The sequence below is a fragment of the Cryptomeria japonica genome, chromosome 4 (assembly GCF_030272615.1).
Source record: "Cryptomeria japonica chromosome 4, Sugi_1.0, whole genome shotgun sequence".
In the NCBI taxonomy this organism is placed as follows: Eukaryota; Viridiplantae; Streptophyta; class Pinopsida; order Cupressales; family Cupressaceae; genus Cryptomeria; species Cryptomeria japonica.
Genome location: NC_081408.1, coordinates 182,730,399 through 182,750,461, shown reverse-complemented (window position 1 = coordinate 182,750,461; position 20,063 = coordinate 182,730,399). Strand labels below are relative to the sequence as shown.

The window sequence follows — 20,063 nt, the reverse complement described above, 5'->3', positions numbered from 1 at the left end:
GATACCCAGCAAGGAAATCAGTAGACACCCAGTGTGGAAATTCAGTAGAATATGTAAATCAAATGGGACAACTAGTAACGTCTGAAAGAAAAGATGTGGGATGAAATTTTACTAGAAAACCAACAGTTAAAAGGATGTTACAAGTGTCAAAACCAAGAAAATACGAAGAGAAAAAGAAAGACCGAATGTAAGGACTAATAATAATAGCAAGTAGATTGATAAATCACATCAAACTCCTTCAAATGGCTTGACAATCAATAAAACTGAACACAAACTCGGCTGGATATTTAAAAAACATAAGTTGAAGCTTTGGGGGTGGTTGTATACAGGGGAGGTGGGCAATGGGATTTGAGGCTTTGCAGTTCAGGTTACAAGGCAGGGATATGTTGTACAACTATGCATTGGATACCATAATTGAGGTATAGGGAGTGTCTCTATAAATAGAGTGGAGGTTAAGTTGTGTAATAATCAGCCACTTGTCAGAATCTTAATAGAGTACTCGAAAGAAAACTATGCAAGCCAGACTATGAATAAGAATCAGAAGAATAAGAATACTTCTTCAACAGAATCCACGAACAAGATTCTACTTAATCGAACACAGACTGAAAAATACAGAATGCCAATAACATGCCTATGAAAGTCATTGAATACTTTGGCTATTTGATAAATGGATTTAGTAGCTTATAAACAGTTTCCATAGTTTTAAATGTCAAGTGAATCAATGGTTGGCTTTCTTGGTTTAAGGTCTACATTAATGGTATAAATTATGTTCCCCACTGATCCCAAAGATGTGGGAAATATGATACACTTTAGAAATCTCTAAGGACAAAATTTTTAGAATAATTAGGATATTTTTCAGGTGGAAAAATGCTGCTACTTTACACCTGCATAAGAACAAAATTGTGTTTGATACCTTAGAATACTTGGGGGATTTTTCCGTACAAGCCAGTTGTAGTCTTTCTAGAAACTCCAAAGATGATTGTTTTGAAAGCACGCTGCTTTCTAAATTGAAAATTTTGGTTATATCTGATACTACATTTATAATGCCAGCTGTGTGCCAACCATTATGGTACGTCTATAGTTAATGTAATAGAAGATTGCAAATATGGTATTTATTATAGAGATACATAGGCTGACTGGACTTTTACCAGTCCCCATCTTTTGGATATGCACAAATAATGTGTCTGAGTAATTCAGATGATATTAATTCCATTGAACAAATGTTCAAAAACCCAAAAAGAGCTACTGTCAGAATCAGCAGTTATACCCCACAACCGTTGATCAGTCACAAAGCAGAAAAATGGACAGAATAGGAATCTACAATTAAATAGCTGTTACTTTAAAAACTTATAAACTACTTGTTTTGTTACATTAAAAACTTCTGAACTGTTTGTTTTTAAAGCATGCTGCTTTTTAATTTGAACAATTTCGTCATATCTGACATCATATTGAAGAGCATCTACCTCTATACAGCAATAAACACAAAATGATAATAATATTTTTGAGTTCACACATATTTTACTGTCAATTGTACACATACTTATAAAACATTACACTTTCATAAGTTTTCGAAAAGCTCTCTTTATAATTCTAACATAAATGTTTTTATCAGAATATATAAACCCTATTTTTCCAACAAATGATTCATACACATTAGACATGACTAGTTGAGATTGTTAAATATTACATTTATGATCCAGATCTGATCCCACTTTAACCAGTCCCATCTTCTGGATATACCCTAAATATTTTCAGGGAGTAATGATGCGTCTGAGTATTTCACATGAACTGGGAAAATGCAACATGAACTCTCTCCATCATTACCATACTTTATTCTGTTATCCTGGTCAATGACAATCACACCTGCCTTACAGAAGATATTTCTCACCACCCTTTTCTAATTAGGCATCCAGAAACATTGTACCATGAGTCAGAAAGATTGTGCTTTCTTTTCATATTAGTTCACTTTCTACCTTGCCAATTGTCTAAGGCAGGTTTGGCTGTAGATTAAAAGATGCCATTACCCATGTCTTTATGATCCTTAACAAATCTCTCTGGTTCTAAAAGGCTATTTGAGCACGTTTGAATTAGAGTAACTTACCAAACTTCTTAATATTAATTTTCCTATGTAAAGAAATAAAAGTTATCCACTGCAACACAACTCTCCATCCTGATTTGACCCATCAATTGCAGCAAATATACTCCTAGCATATGTGAGTGAATCTGACTATTACATATGGGACAACGTGGGATATTATGGAGATCAATATGTATGGTGTTAATATCTAATACCTCAGTATATCAGTATAGCCGAATTAAATACTGAATATAATGTAATGAAGGCAATCAATCAAAATATCCTTGCTATGCTTTGAATCCAAAATAGATTGGCCACAATAAAAAGTCTTATCAAATAATTTAGTATTTTTTGGTAAATATAATTGCTAAGGATGAAAGTATGTTTCTTGTTTACGTCATTCATCAAGATATGATATAAAAAATAAAATCAGAATCATAGTTTACTCTATGCATAGTTTCCTCTAAGCAATAAAGTGCAACGACGTGGGATATTATGGATGTCAATATGTATGGTGTTTATATCTAATACCTCAGTATATCAGTATAGCCGAATTAAACTCTGAACATAATGCAATGAAGGCAATCAATTGAAATATTTTTGCTATGCTTTGAATCTAAAATAGACTGACACAATTAAAGGTCTTATCAAATAATTTAGTATTTTTTGGTAAATATAATTGATAAGGATGATGGTATGTTTCTTGTTTATGTCATTCATCAAGACTTGATTTAAAAAATAAAATCAGAATCATATCCTAAACAATTTTGACAGAAAAAACATCTCCAATCTTTTATTCTTATTCCTAATTCTTTATTCTCTACTGATATATAATCCAAACTCTAATATCGAATAATAAACGAATTTATGAATGATATCTAATCTGAAAAAAACATAGTGACCCATTTCATCTCTTTGTTAATCATTACGTTATATTTTAGGTGACCAATCTCAAAAGGAATAAATATCCATGAATTGTATATGTCATCACAGTAAAAGAACAACTTCTCCAAATAAATTTGGAACAAAGTGTACAGGTAGCATCAAATGATTAGATCCGTTCGCCGACATAATAATGTTCACCTTTCCTAGTTTCTGGTCAGACAAAAGAGATCTCTTAAATCATTAAAAGATAAGATACTTCGCTGTCTTAAAACTTCGATGAAAAGAAGTGAACCTCTTTGAATCCTTGAGGTACATATTCTTAAAGTAGATGGGAATAAGGTCACTTCAGGCATTTTTCTTGCCATGTGAGCTGCACAAGAGAGATTCTTCTCAGTGCTTCTGGAAACACGAAGCACATCTGCCAAGCTATTATCATTTCGATAGAGACAATGCATTGGATACTTTTGTCTACTCCAAAGATATTATACGCCAGGAATTATACTACTAATCATTATGAAAGATATCTAGGTAAGGAAATCTTCATTTTAGTGAGAAAAACAAATTCTACTTCCATATTGACCATAGATTATCATACATTCTATGGTTTTGAATTTAAAAAATCTATCTTTTAAATATTATTATGTTATATAATAATGCAATGGAAGATATTTTTTAGGTAAGTTGTTATATTGGAAAAAGTTTAATGTCAATGTCAAGGTTTAGAGTCACATATATCTAGTATTTTTATTACTAGATAAAGTGGGATAGGGTCTCAACCCTTACTTAACAATCAATTAGGTGAATAAGAGGGAGGAACTCACAAGCCATGAGCCCACCAAAAATCAAAATAGAGGAGACCCTTTTTTGAAAGTGAGGCTTTTGACTGGAGCTTCAAACTAACACGAACAAAGGTCCTGACCCCACAAAAAAGCTTCACATATTCAGAACATAGGGGTTATGGAAGGAACCTCAAACCATTAACCAAACAAAACCCCTTCCATTAGAAATAGAACAACCAAGGAGACAAAAAACTAACAATGGTTTTGAAAGGCTTCCCGCAACCTTTTTCTTGAAGAAATAATTTGAACAAAGACAATCTCAAACAAGGAAGGAGACGACAAGAATCTCAAAAACAATTGGTTTTGGAAGGCACCCAGTAACCTCCAAGACAAAACCTTTACAAACACAACAACAAGGACCACCTCCATAGGCCCACTATGAGCAAAAAAAATAAACAATGAGGTTTTGAAAGGCATCTTGTAACCCTGTACAAGTAGGAATCCTCTGAACATCCATGTTCATAGAATGTGAAAGGGGCAACAAAAAGCCCAAATACTCCTAAGAAAGAGCCCTTCCAAGCTCAGCAAAAAGGATGACCTCCATAGCCCCTCTATTAGAAGAACTACAAGAGCCCACCACCAAGACAAGTGCCAAAGAAAGAGAAAAGAGATCCCCCAGCAAAATGCCCAAAAATAGGGCACAAGCAAAAACCATTAAGTTGTACATAGAGAGTCTAGCCCATTGTCTCCCCCCAATGAAGCAACTCCACACGACATCCAACGGTATCTATAGAGACAAGAGGAGGATGTATTCAAGAAGATCCCCCCCACAACATAGCACTAGGAAGAACATAGAATCTAGAGATTAGCTCCACTCAAATAGGATAGGGTAGAGAGAGGCCCAACAAAACTCAATCATAACCCCTCATTGGAGACAAAAATTACACCTATAAAAGCTCACATAGGAAGCCAACAAGAACCTAGATCTAACTACGAATGGGGGAGGTCCATCACAAGATGGGAACACCTGCCATAAGCCAAAGTAGTCCCTAGTCAAAGGAATAGAAGGCAAGACACCACCCAACAAGCCAACCCTTAGAATAGTGAGTACTGAACACTTCGCCAAGTCTAGACACAAAGAAAATAGGGAAAAGAGTGACATAGGGAGGCCCAATCCTGAAAAACCTCCCATCATTAGCATGAAGCCCGACCACAACCCTCTCAGCTGCAACAAGCCCATCTTCATCTGGGTCACCGACCTCCTCAGTCTTGCCTACAACAAAAGAAACCCTAACTCCTCCTCCTCCACTACTTTCGCTATCCATCTGATCAGATGTATCTAGTATTATTTATCACCTTTTTACGTTATATAGTTCTTATTTTGAGAATAAATTATCTAGTTCCAATGCATTTATTATGATTCTTTATATTTTTATTATTCTCACCTTCAAATAGTTTTCAATAGATGGCTCTAGATTTTGACATTGTAATAGTTTATAGTAGAATTTTCTAGTTTCAAAATGTAGAAGAATATTCTCCCTTAAAAGTATCCTCAAAATTTCATAACAAAATTCATCATGAACATTTTATGAAACCCCTAGTAATGTAGTATTTCATCTTTCAAAATTTTATAGGTTCTTATAAATTACTTTGAAAAAAATCTTTAATCAACTATATTATTCAAATAATCCCATTTGAAAGCATGGATTAGGAATGGATCAACAAGTTTTGATTCCTTCATGGTGCTCAACTTGATGCCTTCCAAAACCTCACTAGGGGATTTTTCTTTCTTAAGTTTGCATAATAACACCATACTAAAGAGGGTCTCAAACAAGGCCCTTACAATGTGAATAGTGCATTATTATATTTCACATGTTTGGTCTATGATTTTCTTTTCTTTGAGCAATTATATTTCCGAGTCCAGTTTTAGGTCAATTTCCCTAGGCTATCCTATCCTTTTTGGTCTTTTTGGACCATTTCATTGTCTTTTACGAACTTTTCTTTGTGCAGAATCATCCAAAGAGATTTAAAAACCTAATTTTTTTTATAATGCCAATTTTATTTTATGCGTTATACTCCCAAATGGAGTTGTTCCCCAGATTATCATTCCCTTCTCCCCATGTAGTTTCAAGGAACTATTATAACACAAAGTAGAGTCTGAAGACTTCCAGGATGATATCCACTAAAAATATGGAGGATGAAGATGAGGACCTTGGTGAACAGTTTAAGGAAGAGATGGAGAAAGAGAGAGAAATGGAGGATGATTCTAAAATTTCTAACAAGAGCCCATTGGGCCACAACCATATGGAAGATGATAAGATGGTCCTCTTCTCACATGATATGTCGTATGATAAACAAAACAACAATAATTTGGTGGAACGAATAAAGGAACTCAAAGAGCATGTTCTTAACCCGAAAAAAAGAAATGAAGATTATAGACAAAAGTTTGACAACTTATGTGAGGCTTTCAGTTCTCTCTGTGATATTACTCATGGTGTAATGAATACAGAAGTCATGGGAGTGGTGTTTGGACAATGAAAAATAAAGAAGAAAACTAGGAAGTTGGTGACACAAGGGAAGAAAATAGAGGGCACTGAAAGCGCAAGATAAGCAAGAGGACACTTGGGCAATCCAGGTTGATAGGATTCAACGCAACTCGAACTTGATCAATAATGATTAGGAAATTGTCTCTATTTTTAATTAAGTGGAATACTAGGTATAGGAAGTTAAACATTTTGATAGCGTTTATGCTTTGTTGGGCCTACATACCACTCAAATATGATTTTATTTTGATGATGACTATTGCTACTATGTTTAATTTTGGTAATACTCATAATATTGTTATGATGATAGGTATATAGTAGTTAGTTAGAGTTAGCATGTTTAGTTATAGGGACATGATAATTTATGATCATTTTTAGGGTTGGTTGGGATCTTTATGACTGGCTATTTGACACTATGGTTTTGATGTTGTTCTATGATTTCTCTCTTTCATAGGTTCAGGGCCTTCACCTTGCTAACTTAATAAGAAGCAATTAGCAAAACCCTTAATTGAAATAAAATTACTTTAGTGCTTAGCATTTGTTAAATATGAGGGAGCTATATATGGTTTCATGTCAAAAGAAATATGAACATAAATGTGTAATGCATATGGTTTTACATTCAATTTGAATTTCTAGATTTTATTTAACCTTAACCATTATAATAGCACGTTATTTATTTACATTAAGAACAATAAATATAAAAATTTCAAATAGAGTAAAATTAAAAAAATTGGGTGAATATAAAAATTTATGAACACTTCTTTTAATAAATATTAATGGGAGAATATGAAGAGACTACAAAATGACTTAAAAGAATGGTGTCTCTCACCTAAAGGTTGAACTCCGTCAATGCCGATTGTAAATAAAAAATGTGGTGGATTTTTCAAGACTTACAAATAGCTCCATGCAGTCATATATTCATGGTTCAAATGAAAAGGATGTGAACAAGGATAAGAGCTATATGATAATAATTGTAAGGATTCTTATAGTTCAATCAATTTGAGGCAATCTATGTCTATTATCTAATTTTAATAGAAGTTATATCTAGAAATAGAGTGTGTAAATTATGAATCTATTTGTTCAATGAATTCTAGTGAAAAAACATTAAACATTAAATCTAATGGCCAAATATAAGATAGAAATATAAATTGAATTCAATAAAAAATCTCACAATACATTGTCTATTAGTTATTCTGTTACTGTTGTTCTAAACTCGTAGATCATTATGGTGAGATAAGATGCCATCTTGTCTCTCTTAGACTGTTCTTACTTATTTGATTTATCCTTTCTCTCATCCTTCAATTTGATCTTTTCATTGATCTCCTTGAATTTCTCCTCTGCAGTTTCCAAATTTTCAAGTTTCTCTACCATGTCGTTGGTCGGCATCCAAACCCTCTCATCTTTTTCTTCCATAGCCCAACAAGCACCATGAGTCAAGATTTGCCTTAGCAACCACTTCCAATTTGTCGATCTTTTCATAGCTACATTCCACTAGGAAAGGAGCTAGCAAATGACAATATCTTTTTGTTTTAAGTGTCTCACACAGACCATTAACTTTATTTTCTAAAATAGGGGAATAAATCTTAAGGGTGGAATCACTAGAGAGTAGGGGAGGGGGGTGTGAAGGGGCTCTTCATTGTAGAATTCGTCAGAGACTAATCTGAATGAGTGGACAAGGAATAATCAAAGTCCTTATAAACCTCTTCCTCTTCCGAGACCACTAAATCGATTCTCTTAGAAAGGGGGGCATGGGGATTTTTCTATTTGGCCATACGAAGAGAGTTGATTCAAGTAGGGATTTTTTAAATCTTGAACAAGGAGGCCATATTGGGGTCAACCTTACCAACAGGGGTTCCATAAAGTTCCACCACTAGGTTGGAATTGAAAATGGGGCCATAAGAGATCAAAGGGGTCCCACTAGTTAGGTTAACTTATATAGTCTCAAAATTAAACCTTGGTGAAGAAGGTAAGTGTTCTTGGCTCTAGTCAAAACAATCTACTAAGATAAGGAAGAGAAAGCCAAAATGAAAAATTCATTTTAGCTCCATACTTGAGATGGTTCAAAATGGGAAAGATTTGGGTGTGAGAATTTGTACCTCTTGTCCAATGTGATATATACTTCATGAGTATAAATGGCACATCTTTTGAAACCCCAGGGAGATCCTCTATTGTAGCCACTCTGAAGCTGCAAGACACCTTCACCTAGTTTGAAGAATGTCTTAAAATCATCCTTATAACTAGCCTTAGGCTTCTTAGGGAAGGTCACACCATCCAATGATAGACCAAAAACAATAGCAATGGTCTCTACAAAAATTATAAAGACCACACCCTCAATTCGAACCTCTCTTTTCTCCCATAACTAGGAAAATTGCTCCAAGAGGGTAGGGTCAAAGCTCTCAATTGTTCTTGAAGTCATCATAGTTGTTTGGTTCAGTTTGGATTAGGTCACCAACCATAGCTAGATTTTTCACAAAGAAACCAGAGGCTAAAACCAGAAAGGAAATTCGAAAACCAAAAGTAAGAAAGGGACAAAATGGGACGATAGTGGGGGAGGTGTAACTAATACCAATATTAGAAGCCCACCACCAATGTAGTAAATGATTCACAAATAAGGTGGCTATGACAAGAATTAAAAAGACAATCTTAAGATTATTCTACATCATTAGGACTTATGTTAGCTAGGATAGTGGCATGAATATCTTCGAGAACTTCGTGTAAATCCATCCATATTTTAATATGATTGGAAAGAGTCAAAATTATCTAGCCTTTCTCTCTGTCTCTCCCCCTAATCTCTCTCTCTCTCTCTCTCTCTCTCTCTCTCTCTCTCTCTCTCTCTCCCCTAATATCTCTCTCCCTCTCCCCTAATCTCTCTATCTCTCTCTCCCTTCCCCCCCCTCTCTCTGTCTCTATCTCTCTCTCCCCTAATATATCTCTCTCTCGCTCCCCCTACTCCCCCCTCTCCCTCTCTCTCTCCCTAATATCATATACTAATTTATTTATAAATTACTATATTAAAATATTATATATTAATAAACAATAGATTAATTATGTGCAAATTTAGTTAGTGAATTTACTTATTAAAATCAGATTTGATTTTATTGGATATCTGATTTTTGTTGTACAATTTTCAAATTTCAAATTTTGGCTCGGGAATGCTTTGGGATTTGGCTTGGAAGTGGCAAGCCTAGAAATTCAATTGAAAAAATATGTTTTTCAGTATTCCTTGATTTTCCAGACTTTACACTAGTGGCTGACAACTTTTTTTGCAAAAATTGATAAAATGAAAAGGGTTTTTTAAGGACGTTCTCAGCTTTCCAACAATATAAGGCTTGTCTTATTTCGACTTTAATAAATAATTATTATTTATTTTCTAATTGAATTCTGAGAATAGTCCTGATTGATAGACAGATTGAAAAACACTCATAAATTTCAAACGGTATAACATTTTTGAATTGGTAATATGGGTATTGTTATCCCAGATAGCATTGACCTTAAGAAATTGGAAGAAAATTTTTGAGCCCTTGTCTCCCAAGTCCAACCAATTTAATTTGGTCCTAGTTTTCAACCCTCTAATTTTCTCATTCTGGATCTTCCTAAGGTTGTTTTTGATTGACACCGGGGTGTTAGTAAGGCTTTCATCATTAGGTGAGTTCTGAAGATTCATCTCTGCATTACAAAGATCTTCCTAAAGCATCCTTTCAACCCACCTAGCATCCTTGGCTTTCTTTTTCACTACTGTTTGGCAGAGGGTGGTCCATCTTTTAATATTCAGATTCCATTTATCAATATTAGAGAGTCAGTTCTGCTCTTTCATATTAAAAAGTCTAATGAAGGCCAGGGTAGAGTAGAGATCCTCATCCTCCAAGAGCCTAATGTTTAAGGTGAAGGAAGGAGCTCTTGAAGAAGGGGGGTGACTAGAGGGGGAGAGGTCTATTCCCATTAGTATGGGGTGGTGGTCTGACAATGTGTATGGGGAGACAGAGTAGTGATCTCCATTAGCTCCTTTACCAATACCAAAGTGGTTTTTATTGAAGTAAAGTTTGTCTAGCCTGCAATAGATTCTCCTATTCAATTGTTGGTAATTACACTAGGTGAACCATACAGTGTTTAGTTGGCCTTTCCTTCCAGCAATAGGGTCAACAAGATGTAGTTTATTGATTATTATGTCCCATTGCAACCTTTCCATACCCTTCCATTCAAACTTGTTGCCTCCTTTTTTGTCATTGGAAAATTCAATCATATTGAAGTCACCCCCCACAATCCAAGGGATGTCTTCCAATCCTGCTAGCTAGTTCCATAGTTCCCCCCTCTCTCTATAGTCATTAGGGGCATATAAAGAGCAGATTCTAAACTTTTGGTCATCCAGCTGAATAGAAACCCAGATAGCCCTAGCATAGGGGGATTGCCCCCAGTTGATCACTTTGCTAGCCCATCTAGGACTAAGTAATATGGTTGAACCACCTTTACCCCTGGTATGATTAGTATGAAAGGATGTAGCCTCCCTCCAAATACATTTAATGTCGATTTGCAGGGTGAAGCCAACAACTTTTAGCTCTTGAAGAAGGAGGCAATCCATGTCTTTATGTCTATTGAGGAATCTTTAAATGATATATATCCTATCAGGAGCCTCCAGGCCCCTGATATTCCAAGAGATTGTTTTCAGCATGGCTCACTTTGTTAGGTAGGGTCCGTTTGGGAATTAAATCCCTCAAAACATTTAGGCCATTCCTCTTTATTTGTGATATTGCTAGCATCAAATGCAATAGAGGAGTAGGGTCTACCTCTCTTTTTCCATGCCTCGGATATCTGTTTGGGGTGAAGGGATTCCTTCCTAAAGGCTCTATCTTTACTATTATTTGGGGATCTCTTCCTTCTAGACTTCCTGTGTTTGACCATAGTAAACCCTTCCTATGTATCTACCAAGCCTTGTTCAAAATTGGTGTATCTAGGAGTGAAGGGGTCCATGTTGATCCCCTTGTCTTGTGTAATAGTTTGCTCTTCATTCAGGGCAGCAATAGGGGTGCTAGAAGTACAATAGGTACTACTACCAGGGTCTCACCCAAAGGCCTCTGAGCCATTGGATGCACCTAGAGGATCTACTAAGATCTCATCTACAGTAGGGTTAAGTCCACCATCTTTCATATCCAGGGTAGAATGATAGATCTCATCAGTTTTAATTTCAGTAGGACCCCTATATGCAGACAATTCAAGGCCCTAATTAGAGGCACTACTAATGGTATCTATTATAAGTGGAGAACCCTTGTCCATGTCCTCAAGGCCAGGCATCTGCCACGAGGAGGCTTCAATTTCCAACTTCTACTTATGAAGGTCTTACTCAAGAACCTTCCTAGTTTCAACAGCTCTTCTCAATTTTTCCAACATAAGTTGTTGAGCATTCTGGGATCTCAGAACCAAGTGAAATTCGGGGTTATCAATAAATTCAGAGGGGTTGAAGGGTGAGGGATGTGCGATAGAAAGGGCATCTTTAATAGCATTACTATAGTTCATGATAGAGATAGCCATTGAGGGGGCCGAGGAGTAAGGGGGGGACGGAAGGGTGAGGGGTAGTTGGTGGTGGGGGGAAGAAGTCAGATGGGGGGGAGTGGGGGAAAGAGCTTGAGTAGGGATAGTCAGAGGAGGCTTAGAGGGAGCAGCCCGGGGCTTGAAGGGTGGGGGACCAGAAGAGGGGTTTTTAACCCTGCTAGATTTTTTATTCAATAAAGGGCATTTGCTTCTAAAGTGACCACTTAATTTACAATAATGACAGCTATCTACACCACCCATGTACTCAATTGGACAACATAAGGTTTTAATATCAAGGCAGATAGCAATTTCGGTGGGGTATACAATACCCAGTTTTAGGGCTATGAATAACATGGCATCGATATGTGGAAGAACCAAGGGGGAGGAGTCAATTTTTACAATTTTTCCCAAGGGTTCTATAATTCTATCTATACAAGACCAAAGAAAAGGGGAATATTTTTAATGGTTATCCATTTTGGACAAGAAAGAGCAAAAATTTCATCATTACAAGCCTCAGGGTCCCAACATACAACCCTGAATGATGAATTCCCCACTGACCAGAATTGTTTGTTGACAATCTTGCTTTGGATTTCTTTATTATAAAAAAAAAATTAAGAACAAACCCTTTTGAGTCATTCTACAAAATGAAAAATGAAACCCTAGCTTATTGACCCACACATCTTGCAACCATTTGTTCATGTATTGATGAGATGGTACATTATTTACATCAAAAGCGGCAAAAAAAATAGTCAAGTCCCTAAGCCTCGAAATCTCTAAAGAAATAGCATAAAGCATTGAACCATTGGGTTTAATGATGATGTGCTTGGAGGGGGAAACCTCACCTTTATTCTCACGTGAGATGGGCATCATCTTCCTCCTGTGGCACAGCCTCAAATATTGCATCAACCAGGAATAAAATCTGCTTGCCCTCCACCGCCTGGTTGAAGGTCTTTCATCTCGCCTGCTCATTCTCAGTGGCATGGAGAATGAGTGGTTTAACCCTGGTTCAGAAATCATTATTGGCCTCCATTAATTGTGGTAGGCCAGCAGTTATTGCTCGAGGGCTGCCCAGCGAAGCCAGAGAGCCCTTGCACGTGGTGGTGGCCTGCAACCAACGACACCCTTGAAAATGTCTCCTACTTGCAGAGCACCCTAAACCTCTAGTCTTTGAATATATATATATATATATATATATATATATATATATATTAGTAAATTTTATTTAATTATACAATACATATTATAATCCAAATTTATAAAAAATCATATCTAGAAATAGAGTGTAGAAACTTTAATATGATTTTTTTAGAATAGTTTCTATTTTCATATATGAATTTAGAAATTTACTTAATTTAATTTTCAATATTTGTTAATAAGATTGTCTTAAATATGAATTCAAAAACTTGGCATAGTAGATAACTTTTAATATTTTATGAGTTGGACTAGATGGTGGGTTTTCTCCCCATCGTCTGGGGCTTGACTCCAAACCCTTCCTAGATTCATTGGGTTGTGTCATAGGGATACCCTCGGTATCAAAAAAAAAAATTAAGATTTTGATAGTTATTTTCTTCAATAAAAGTGGATTATTCCACTAAAATTTTTTATTAATATTTTTTATTTTTTACACAGGATTCAAAGAGCATACCAAAGGAAAGAACCCTGGGAAGAAAACCTCTAGTCACAGCTCATAAAATAAACCTATAGTATCTAACGGATCAGTTTATACACCCCACCCAAAACCACATACAAAATGCAGTCACAACACATATAATATCAATTTTGCATAGAGCCCATATGACAGTTTGCCAAAAAAACCCATCGGATAATTTTCAAATGTAGACTCCATAGCTACTATCAGTGGAAGAAGACAAAATTTTTCAAAGCCCTGTGCCAAATCCCATGAGCCAAAAACCTTCCTGCCAAAAACAAAAGTATCAAAAAACATTTGGAAAAACACTATTGTATCAAATACCATGAGCTTGAACTCTCCTCCAGACAATGAACATGAATACTTGAAATGAAAGGGGAAAGCGTGAGTAATTATAATCATTAAATTTTACATCAACGTTACTCAAGAAAATCATATGACTATTGCTGCAAACCTTCCCATACCCTAGAAGGAATTTCCTCAAAATCCACCTCTTGCTGATTAGCGTTGCTATCAATGGCTAAATTTGCCAAATAATCTACAATCTTATTAACTTCTCTGTAACAATGGGATACCAAGAAAGATTCAAACAATTCTAATTTTTGTAAAATCGGATCAAGTATATACTACAAATTCCAACAATTCAATTTCTTTTTCATAACACATTGAATAATCACCATAGAATCACCTTCAATTATTAAGTCCCTAATTCCCAAAGAGATTGCCATATCCAATCCAAAAGACAAAGCATGGAATTTTGCATAATTGTTAGTTTTAAAACCAATAGCATGACACTTAGCTTGAATGAAATTTGCATTGTGATCATTAATTACCATGCCTACCCTAGCTGGCCCAAGGTTACCACGAGAGGCCTCATCAAAATCCAGTTTAAAGTGCCCCTACGGAGGAGGTTTCCATCTAGCAAAGCATCTCTTACCTATTGCATCATTCTTTTTTAAAATTGAACCATGAGAGGGTAAAACTGACAGTAGCTTCCAAACTCTAGTAACTCTACCATCCCAGTGCGAAAAAGAAGTAAGATTTTCCAAATTCTTATAAATAAATGACAAAGCAACCTCAGAGATTGAAGACTCAATTTTTAATAGAACCTCAGACACTGGAAACCTTGTTTTTTTTAATACCTTGTTGTTTCTCTCTAGCCAAACATTCCAAATCACAATAGATGGAGATATGATCCAAAGGCATGCATAAAAAGATGAGGCAAACATAAAGGGCCAAGATCTAAAATGGGAAATGAGATCCTTACCAATAACAAAGGATATATTTAACTTCTCAAACAACCACTACCAACATTTATAAGCATAATCACAATGTAGGAACAAGTGTGAAGAAGATTCCAAATTTTTTTACAAAGGACACAAGGGAAAACAACAGTAATACCAAGCCTGTCTAGTCTCATACCTGTAAGGACTCTATCCTGAACTGCCAACCAAGCAAAGACTCCATCTTTAGGAAGACAAGCCGAATGCCAAAACAACTTATAAGGCCAAGAAGATAAATCTTTAGCAACCATAAGAGAGTTGTAACCATCTTTAACAGTGTACTTACCAGAAATATTCTTTGTCCAAATAAGTTCATCCTCAGAATCAGAAAGAAATACAATTCTATCCCCCAAAATCTTCTCAAAATCTAATTTCATGCTTTGATCAACATCTAAGAAATCAATCGACTTCCATCTAGCTAGCTTAAGGGGTCCACTAGTCACAATTTCAAAATAATCTGCTACAAAAACACCCCAAAGGGAGGAAAGAACAGTGATCGGAGGAGATCAATCCCTAATATGCACCAAAGGTGTGTGTCCATTCCATACTTCATCCCAGAATTTGACCTTTTTAATTTATTTAATATTAATTTGTAATATGCTTGATTTTGTAATGTTTATTATAAATATATATATTAATTTATAATCTTTTCAAAATAGAATATAATTGCAAACAAGATTATGTTGAATAATTTTTAGTCTTTATTTAGAAACTTAGTAAATTTAAGATCTTTTTTTATATATTATGCGTCTACATTTTACTGTGACATTTAAAAACAATATAATTCCTATTAAAAAAATAGTTAATGTAAATTATATAATAATATTTTTGAAAATAGATTGTCCCGGATGGTAGGTGAATTGGCTTGGACAGTAGATTTGCTCCCCTTAGATCTCGGGTTTGATTCCTGCCAGGTTACCCCGACGGTTGGGGACTGACTCAGAGGACTAGTATGGAATGAGATGCAGGGATACAATGTGCCACAGCGTTAACTACAATGTGCCACGTGTTGGAAATCCCACCATTAACGGCAACACACCATGTTTGACAAAACATCTTCGAAATTTGTAATCATCTGGCGTAATGACATGTTGAAGCTGCTCAGTCCGTACTTAGGTCGACATGAATTAACATTTTTTTTAAGTCTATATATCCACAAACGTATTGACAACATTTGATTTATCTATGCTTTTCTCTTGATTTTGTACCTGTAGTTTTGTTAATCGGTAAATATATCTTGCTTTTTTCTTCAGTTTGCTATTAAAATATCTTGCTCTTCTTTAATTTGTTCTGAACGGTTGAGTCACTTGGGTCGAGTGTCTTTAAGGATAATTAATCTTCCTTAGTTTAGACTCAAAGATTGAGCCTGTATGAACAAATATTTTAATGGATAATTGATCTTCTGCAATTGGTATTAAGAATTGAGGGATACAAATTCATTCAAATATCATGGTCTCATTCCATTGAAATCTAAATATAATTTTATTTTTCTTTATCTCTGAGTGAGTCTTCTGTAATGACAATTTCTAACAATTACGATGTAGAGGTATCAGAGAGAGAAAAGAGAGAAATTTTATTGCCTGCTCTACCGCTCCAGGAGCATGTTCTTCCTTTCAGTAACATAGATCTAACAATGCCTGCTCTTGCCGCACATGCTTTTTTCTGGTATAAAAAACCCTCTGAGAGTTCTTTTACGTCTGTTGTGCCTAATCTCAAGAGTTCTCTCTCCAAGGCTCTTGTGTCTTTTGATGCGTTTGCTGGAAGATTGGTCAGTAATGGTGTTGGGGAAATAACAAGGGTGTTGAATTTGCAAGTGGAGTTCTGCAACCCCATTGCCGCTGTGGGTGACAAGCTTGTCCCTCCTACTCTTGCAGATGACTCTCGAGGAAATGGAACTCCAGTTTTTGCTGTTCAGGTAATTCATTATACCATATTCAAAGATTTTGTATATGAATTGTTCAGCTCTTTCGATTTAATGATGGGTCCTTTCATTTTATGTATCATCACTTATAACTTTGTTATCTTTTTGTTGAATTAATCACAACATTTTTGCAAATTGATCTTGTGGATTAACCATCACCTAGGATATAGGTATGGATGTCAATTTTTAAGTTCACTAACATCTGCAGGTTTTCATGAATGTGGTATTAGAATGAGGTTCAATTAAATCTGAGGGGTATTGGACTAACGGCAACATTTGTAAGAATTGATTTCATGAACTAACCATCATTTTGAATATAGGTTAATTTCATGAACTAACCATCATTTTGAATATAGGTTAAGATTTTAAGTTGGAATTTTTTTAACCCCTATAGATTTTGATATAACTTCTATGGATTTTAATATTATCTCTGTTGGATTAGTTGCAACAATTTTGGCAATTGATCTTGTGGATAAGACATCGAACATGTTGATTTCAGCGTTCACTAACAGCTGCATGTTTTGGTGTAATAATAAATTTACATTTTGGTGTTTGAGTCGGATTCAATTTTCCCAAGTTAATAGGAATAGGCATTCCACTAACTACCGCATCTAGTGAAATTGATCTCGTGAATTCATAAATATAAATGAATATGCTGATTTGAAAATTCAATAATATCAGTAAATTTTGAAATCTACGCTAAATTTCTACTTGATTTTTCACATAAGAAAATATCTTTATCTAATGCATGGATCTAGTGAAATTTGTTTGTATTTTTAATTTATTTTCACTTTTTTTTATTAAGTTAGACTTGGAAATGCCAAAATATATATTCCTGTGTTTTCAGCCGTTGAATACAATAATCATGGTTTCTGATAGGAAAAACATTTTACTATCATCTACCCTTGTAGCTCATACAAGCTTTTACTGACAATTTTCTTTGGGGGTTTCTTCGAGTTCTTTACAAACTATATAGACATTTTCATTCATTTTGATTTGTCAGTCTTGTGGTTTAATCTTTGAAAGTTAAACCTTTTCATTAAACTTAATATCAATATTATTAACAACATTTAGTCTTAATATTCTATCTCTTCTTCTCATCATTTCTCAAAACTACCAAATAATTAGAAATTTAACCATTATAAATGTGATATAATCGTAGGTAACAAAGTTTAGCTGTGGTGGAATAGTTGTGGGCTGTACATTCGATCACAGGGTTGCAGATGCATTCTCTGCCAACATGTTTTTCACACATTGGTCTAATATTTCTAGAAACAAAATGACTGAGTCTACAAGTCCAAGCTTTACGCGTTCCATTCTAGTCCCTAGAGATCCTCCAAATTGTTGTTCTGAAATCAACAAAATGTATATGAAACTACAGCCTTTACCAAACCCCATCAAACAAATCCTTGAGCCTGCCAAAGCCAGTAGAATCTATTATCTTGGTGTCAAAGATATAGAAAAGCTCTAACACAGTGCAAATGAACAAGGCAGCAATTATAGGATATTAGATGTTTTTTCTGCTTATTTTTGGAAACTGTTGATACAATGCCAAGAGATAAAGGACACAATAAATTGCAATATACGCATTGCTATAGATGGTCGCTCTTGTCTAAAGAAGATGGGAATGCCTGCTAACTACTTTGGAAATGTTCTATCAACCTCCTTTGCTGCAGCTAATGCTAGTGCCATCAAGGAGGAACCACATAGTTGGGGTGCAAACCTAATTCATGATGCAATACATAGGGCAGCAAATGAAGAGTATTTTCAAAGTTTAGTAGATTTGGTAGAGATGTCCAAGCCATCAATTGTGGTTCCCAGGGATTATGTAAAAGGTGATGAACTAGTATTTGTGGTGTCTTCTGGGCTGCGTTTTCCCTTATATGAGATTGATCATGGATGGGGAAAACCCATTTTAGCAAGCTATTATTTACCTATCTCTCGAGGCTACGTGATGCCAACCCCTAGTCCTCATGGAGATGGCAGTTGGCTTATATATGTCAACTTCCTTGTCCATGAGTTGAAAGCTATTGAATCCCACCCCAATTTCATTCTACGCAGAATCTCACCAGAGCTTTTCGCTGGTCTGAAAAATGTATAGGTATAAAACTTCAATTACTTGTGGGATTTAATTGTTGTATGCTTGATTCCATTAAGAGCTCTTATTTCTTCAATGCTCTGAAATCCATTTGCATAATAAAAAAATGCTTCTTTTCCTCTCTCTTTATATTTTGTACTCCAGTGGGATCATTCATTACTTCTGGATAATGACTAACTTTTATCATATTTTAAAAGTTAAACTTGGATGAAAACCAAAATTTTGTCAAATTCATTTAGAAGTAAAGTGTATATTGTTTAGAGTTGTGCAATTTTATAACAAATTTTAATTCTAAAGCTTTTAAATTTTTTAATGATTGTTCTATATTTTTATAATGATAATATTTTTAAATAATATAAAGTTTATATCTTAAAATTAAAATTGTTAATGATAAATATTTATCTATAATGTGTCATTTTAAACATTCAATGAATGTATCAATCTTTTTAGAATCAATTTTTCATAGATCATTTGTTCATGTTTCTCAAATTATTTATCCACATAATGTAAATTGAAATTTTTTTAAATAGAATTTCTAACTTAACATAATTATTATATTAATGTATTACAAAATAAATTATATTTTTACAATACTTCTATGAATATTACAAATCACCATTGACTTCTATTAGTTTTATATTAATACAAGGTAAATAAATGATTCCTAAATAAATCAATATTTTCATTAATATAAAATGTTGAGTTATGTTAAAAATATATAAATAGTACATTGAAATAAATATGTCATACACATTTTTTTTTTTTTTACTCTTTCAATGTCTTTGAAGCATTGAAGTCATTTCATTAAGACCTTTTTAAATTAAAGTCAATAAATATAAGATGTCCCTTTTAAAATAGATTTGTGTAGATCAATTGAATGAAACTAGTCATCCTAAAGTTCTATCTACTTTTCTATAATCATGCCCCTCCTAAAATATGTGACTTTACAACAATGGTAAGTTTTAAATACAAATAAATACATTTTAGGGATTGCTATGTTAGGATTAGATTTTGTTGATTTTTTCTGGTTTTTAAGTTAATGCTTACAAGAAAGTTTATAGTATTTGTACATTGTATAAATTACTTAGACGCAAAATAATATCATTCAAAAGAATTAATGTCTTAATTTCAATTCAGTTCAGCCTCAAGGAGGATGAATATAGGTATTTTATCGTTTCAACCTCAACAAGAATGAGACTTTTATTCAGCACATCTTTAAAACAATCGATTAGAAAGAAATAAGTGGAACACAGTAAGAATAGCCTCCTCTCTGAACAGAATGACTTATAAGAGCAATAATGAGGGA

The 20,063-nt window shown here is 34.5% G+C and overlaps 1 protein-coding gene across 1 annotated transcript; it reads left to right on the top strand.

Moving 5' to 3' along the window:
* The first annotated feature begins 16,254 nt into the window (after positions 1-16,254).
* Positions 16,255-18,130, top strand: LOC131028114 (coniferyl alcohol acyltransferase-like). The gene is made up of 2 exons (XM_057958340.2): positions 16,255-16,653; positions 17,822-18,130. The coding sequence occupies exons 1-2, from the start codon at positions 16,255-16,257 to the stop codon at positions 18,128-18,130; spliced, it is 708 nt and encodes a 235-aa protein (XP_057814323.2).
* Positions 18,131-20,063: the final 1,933 nt, after the last annotated feature.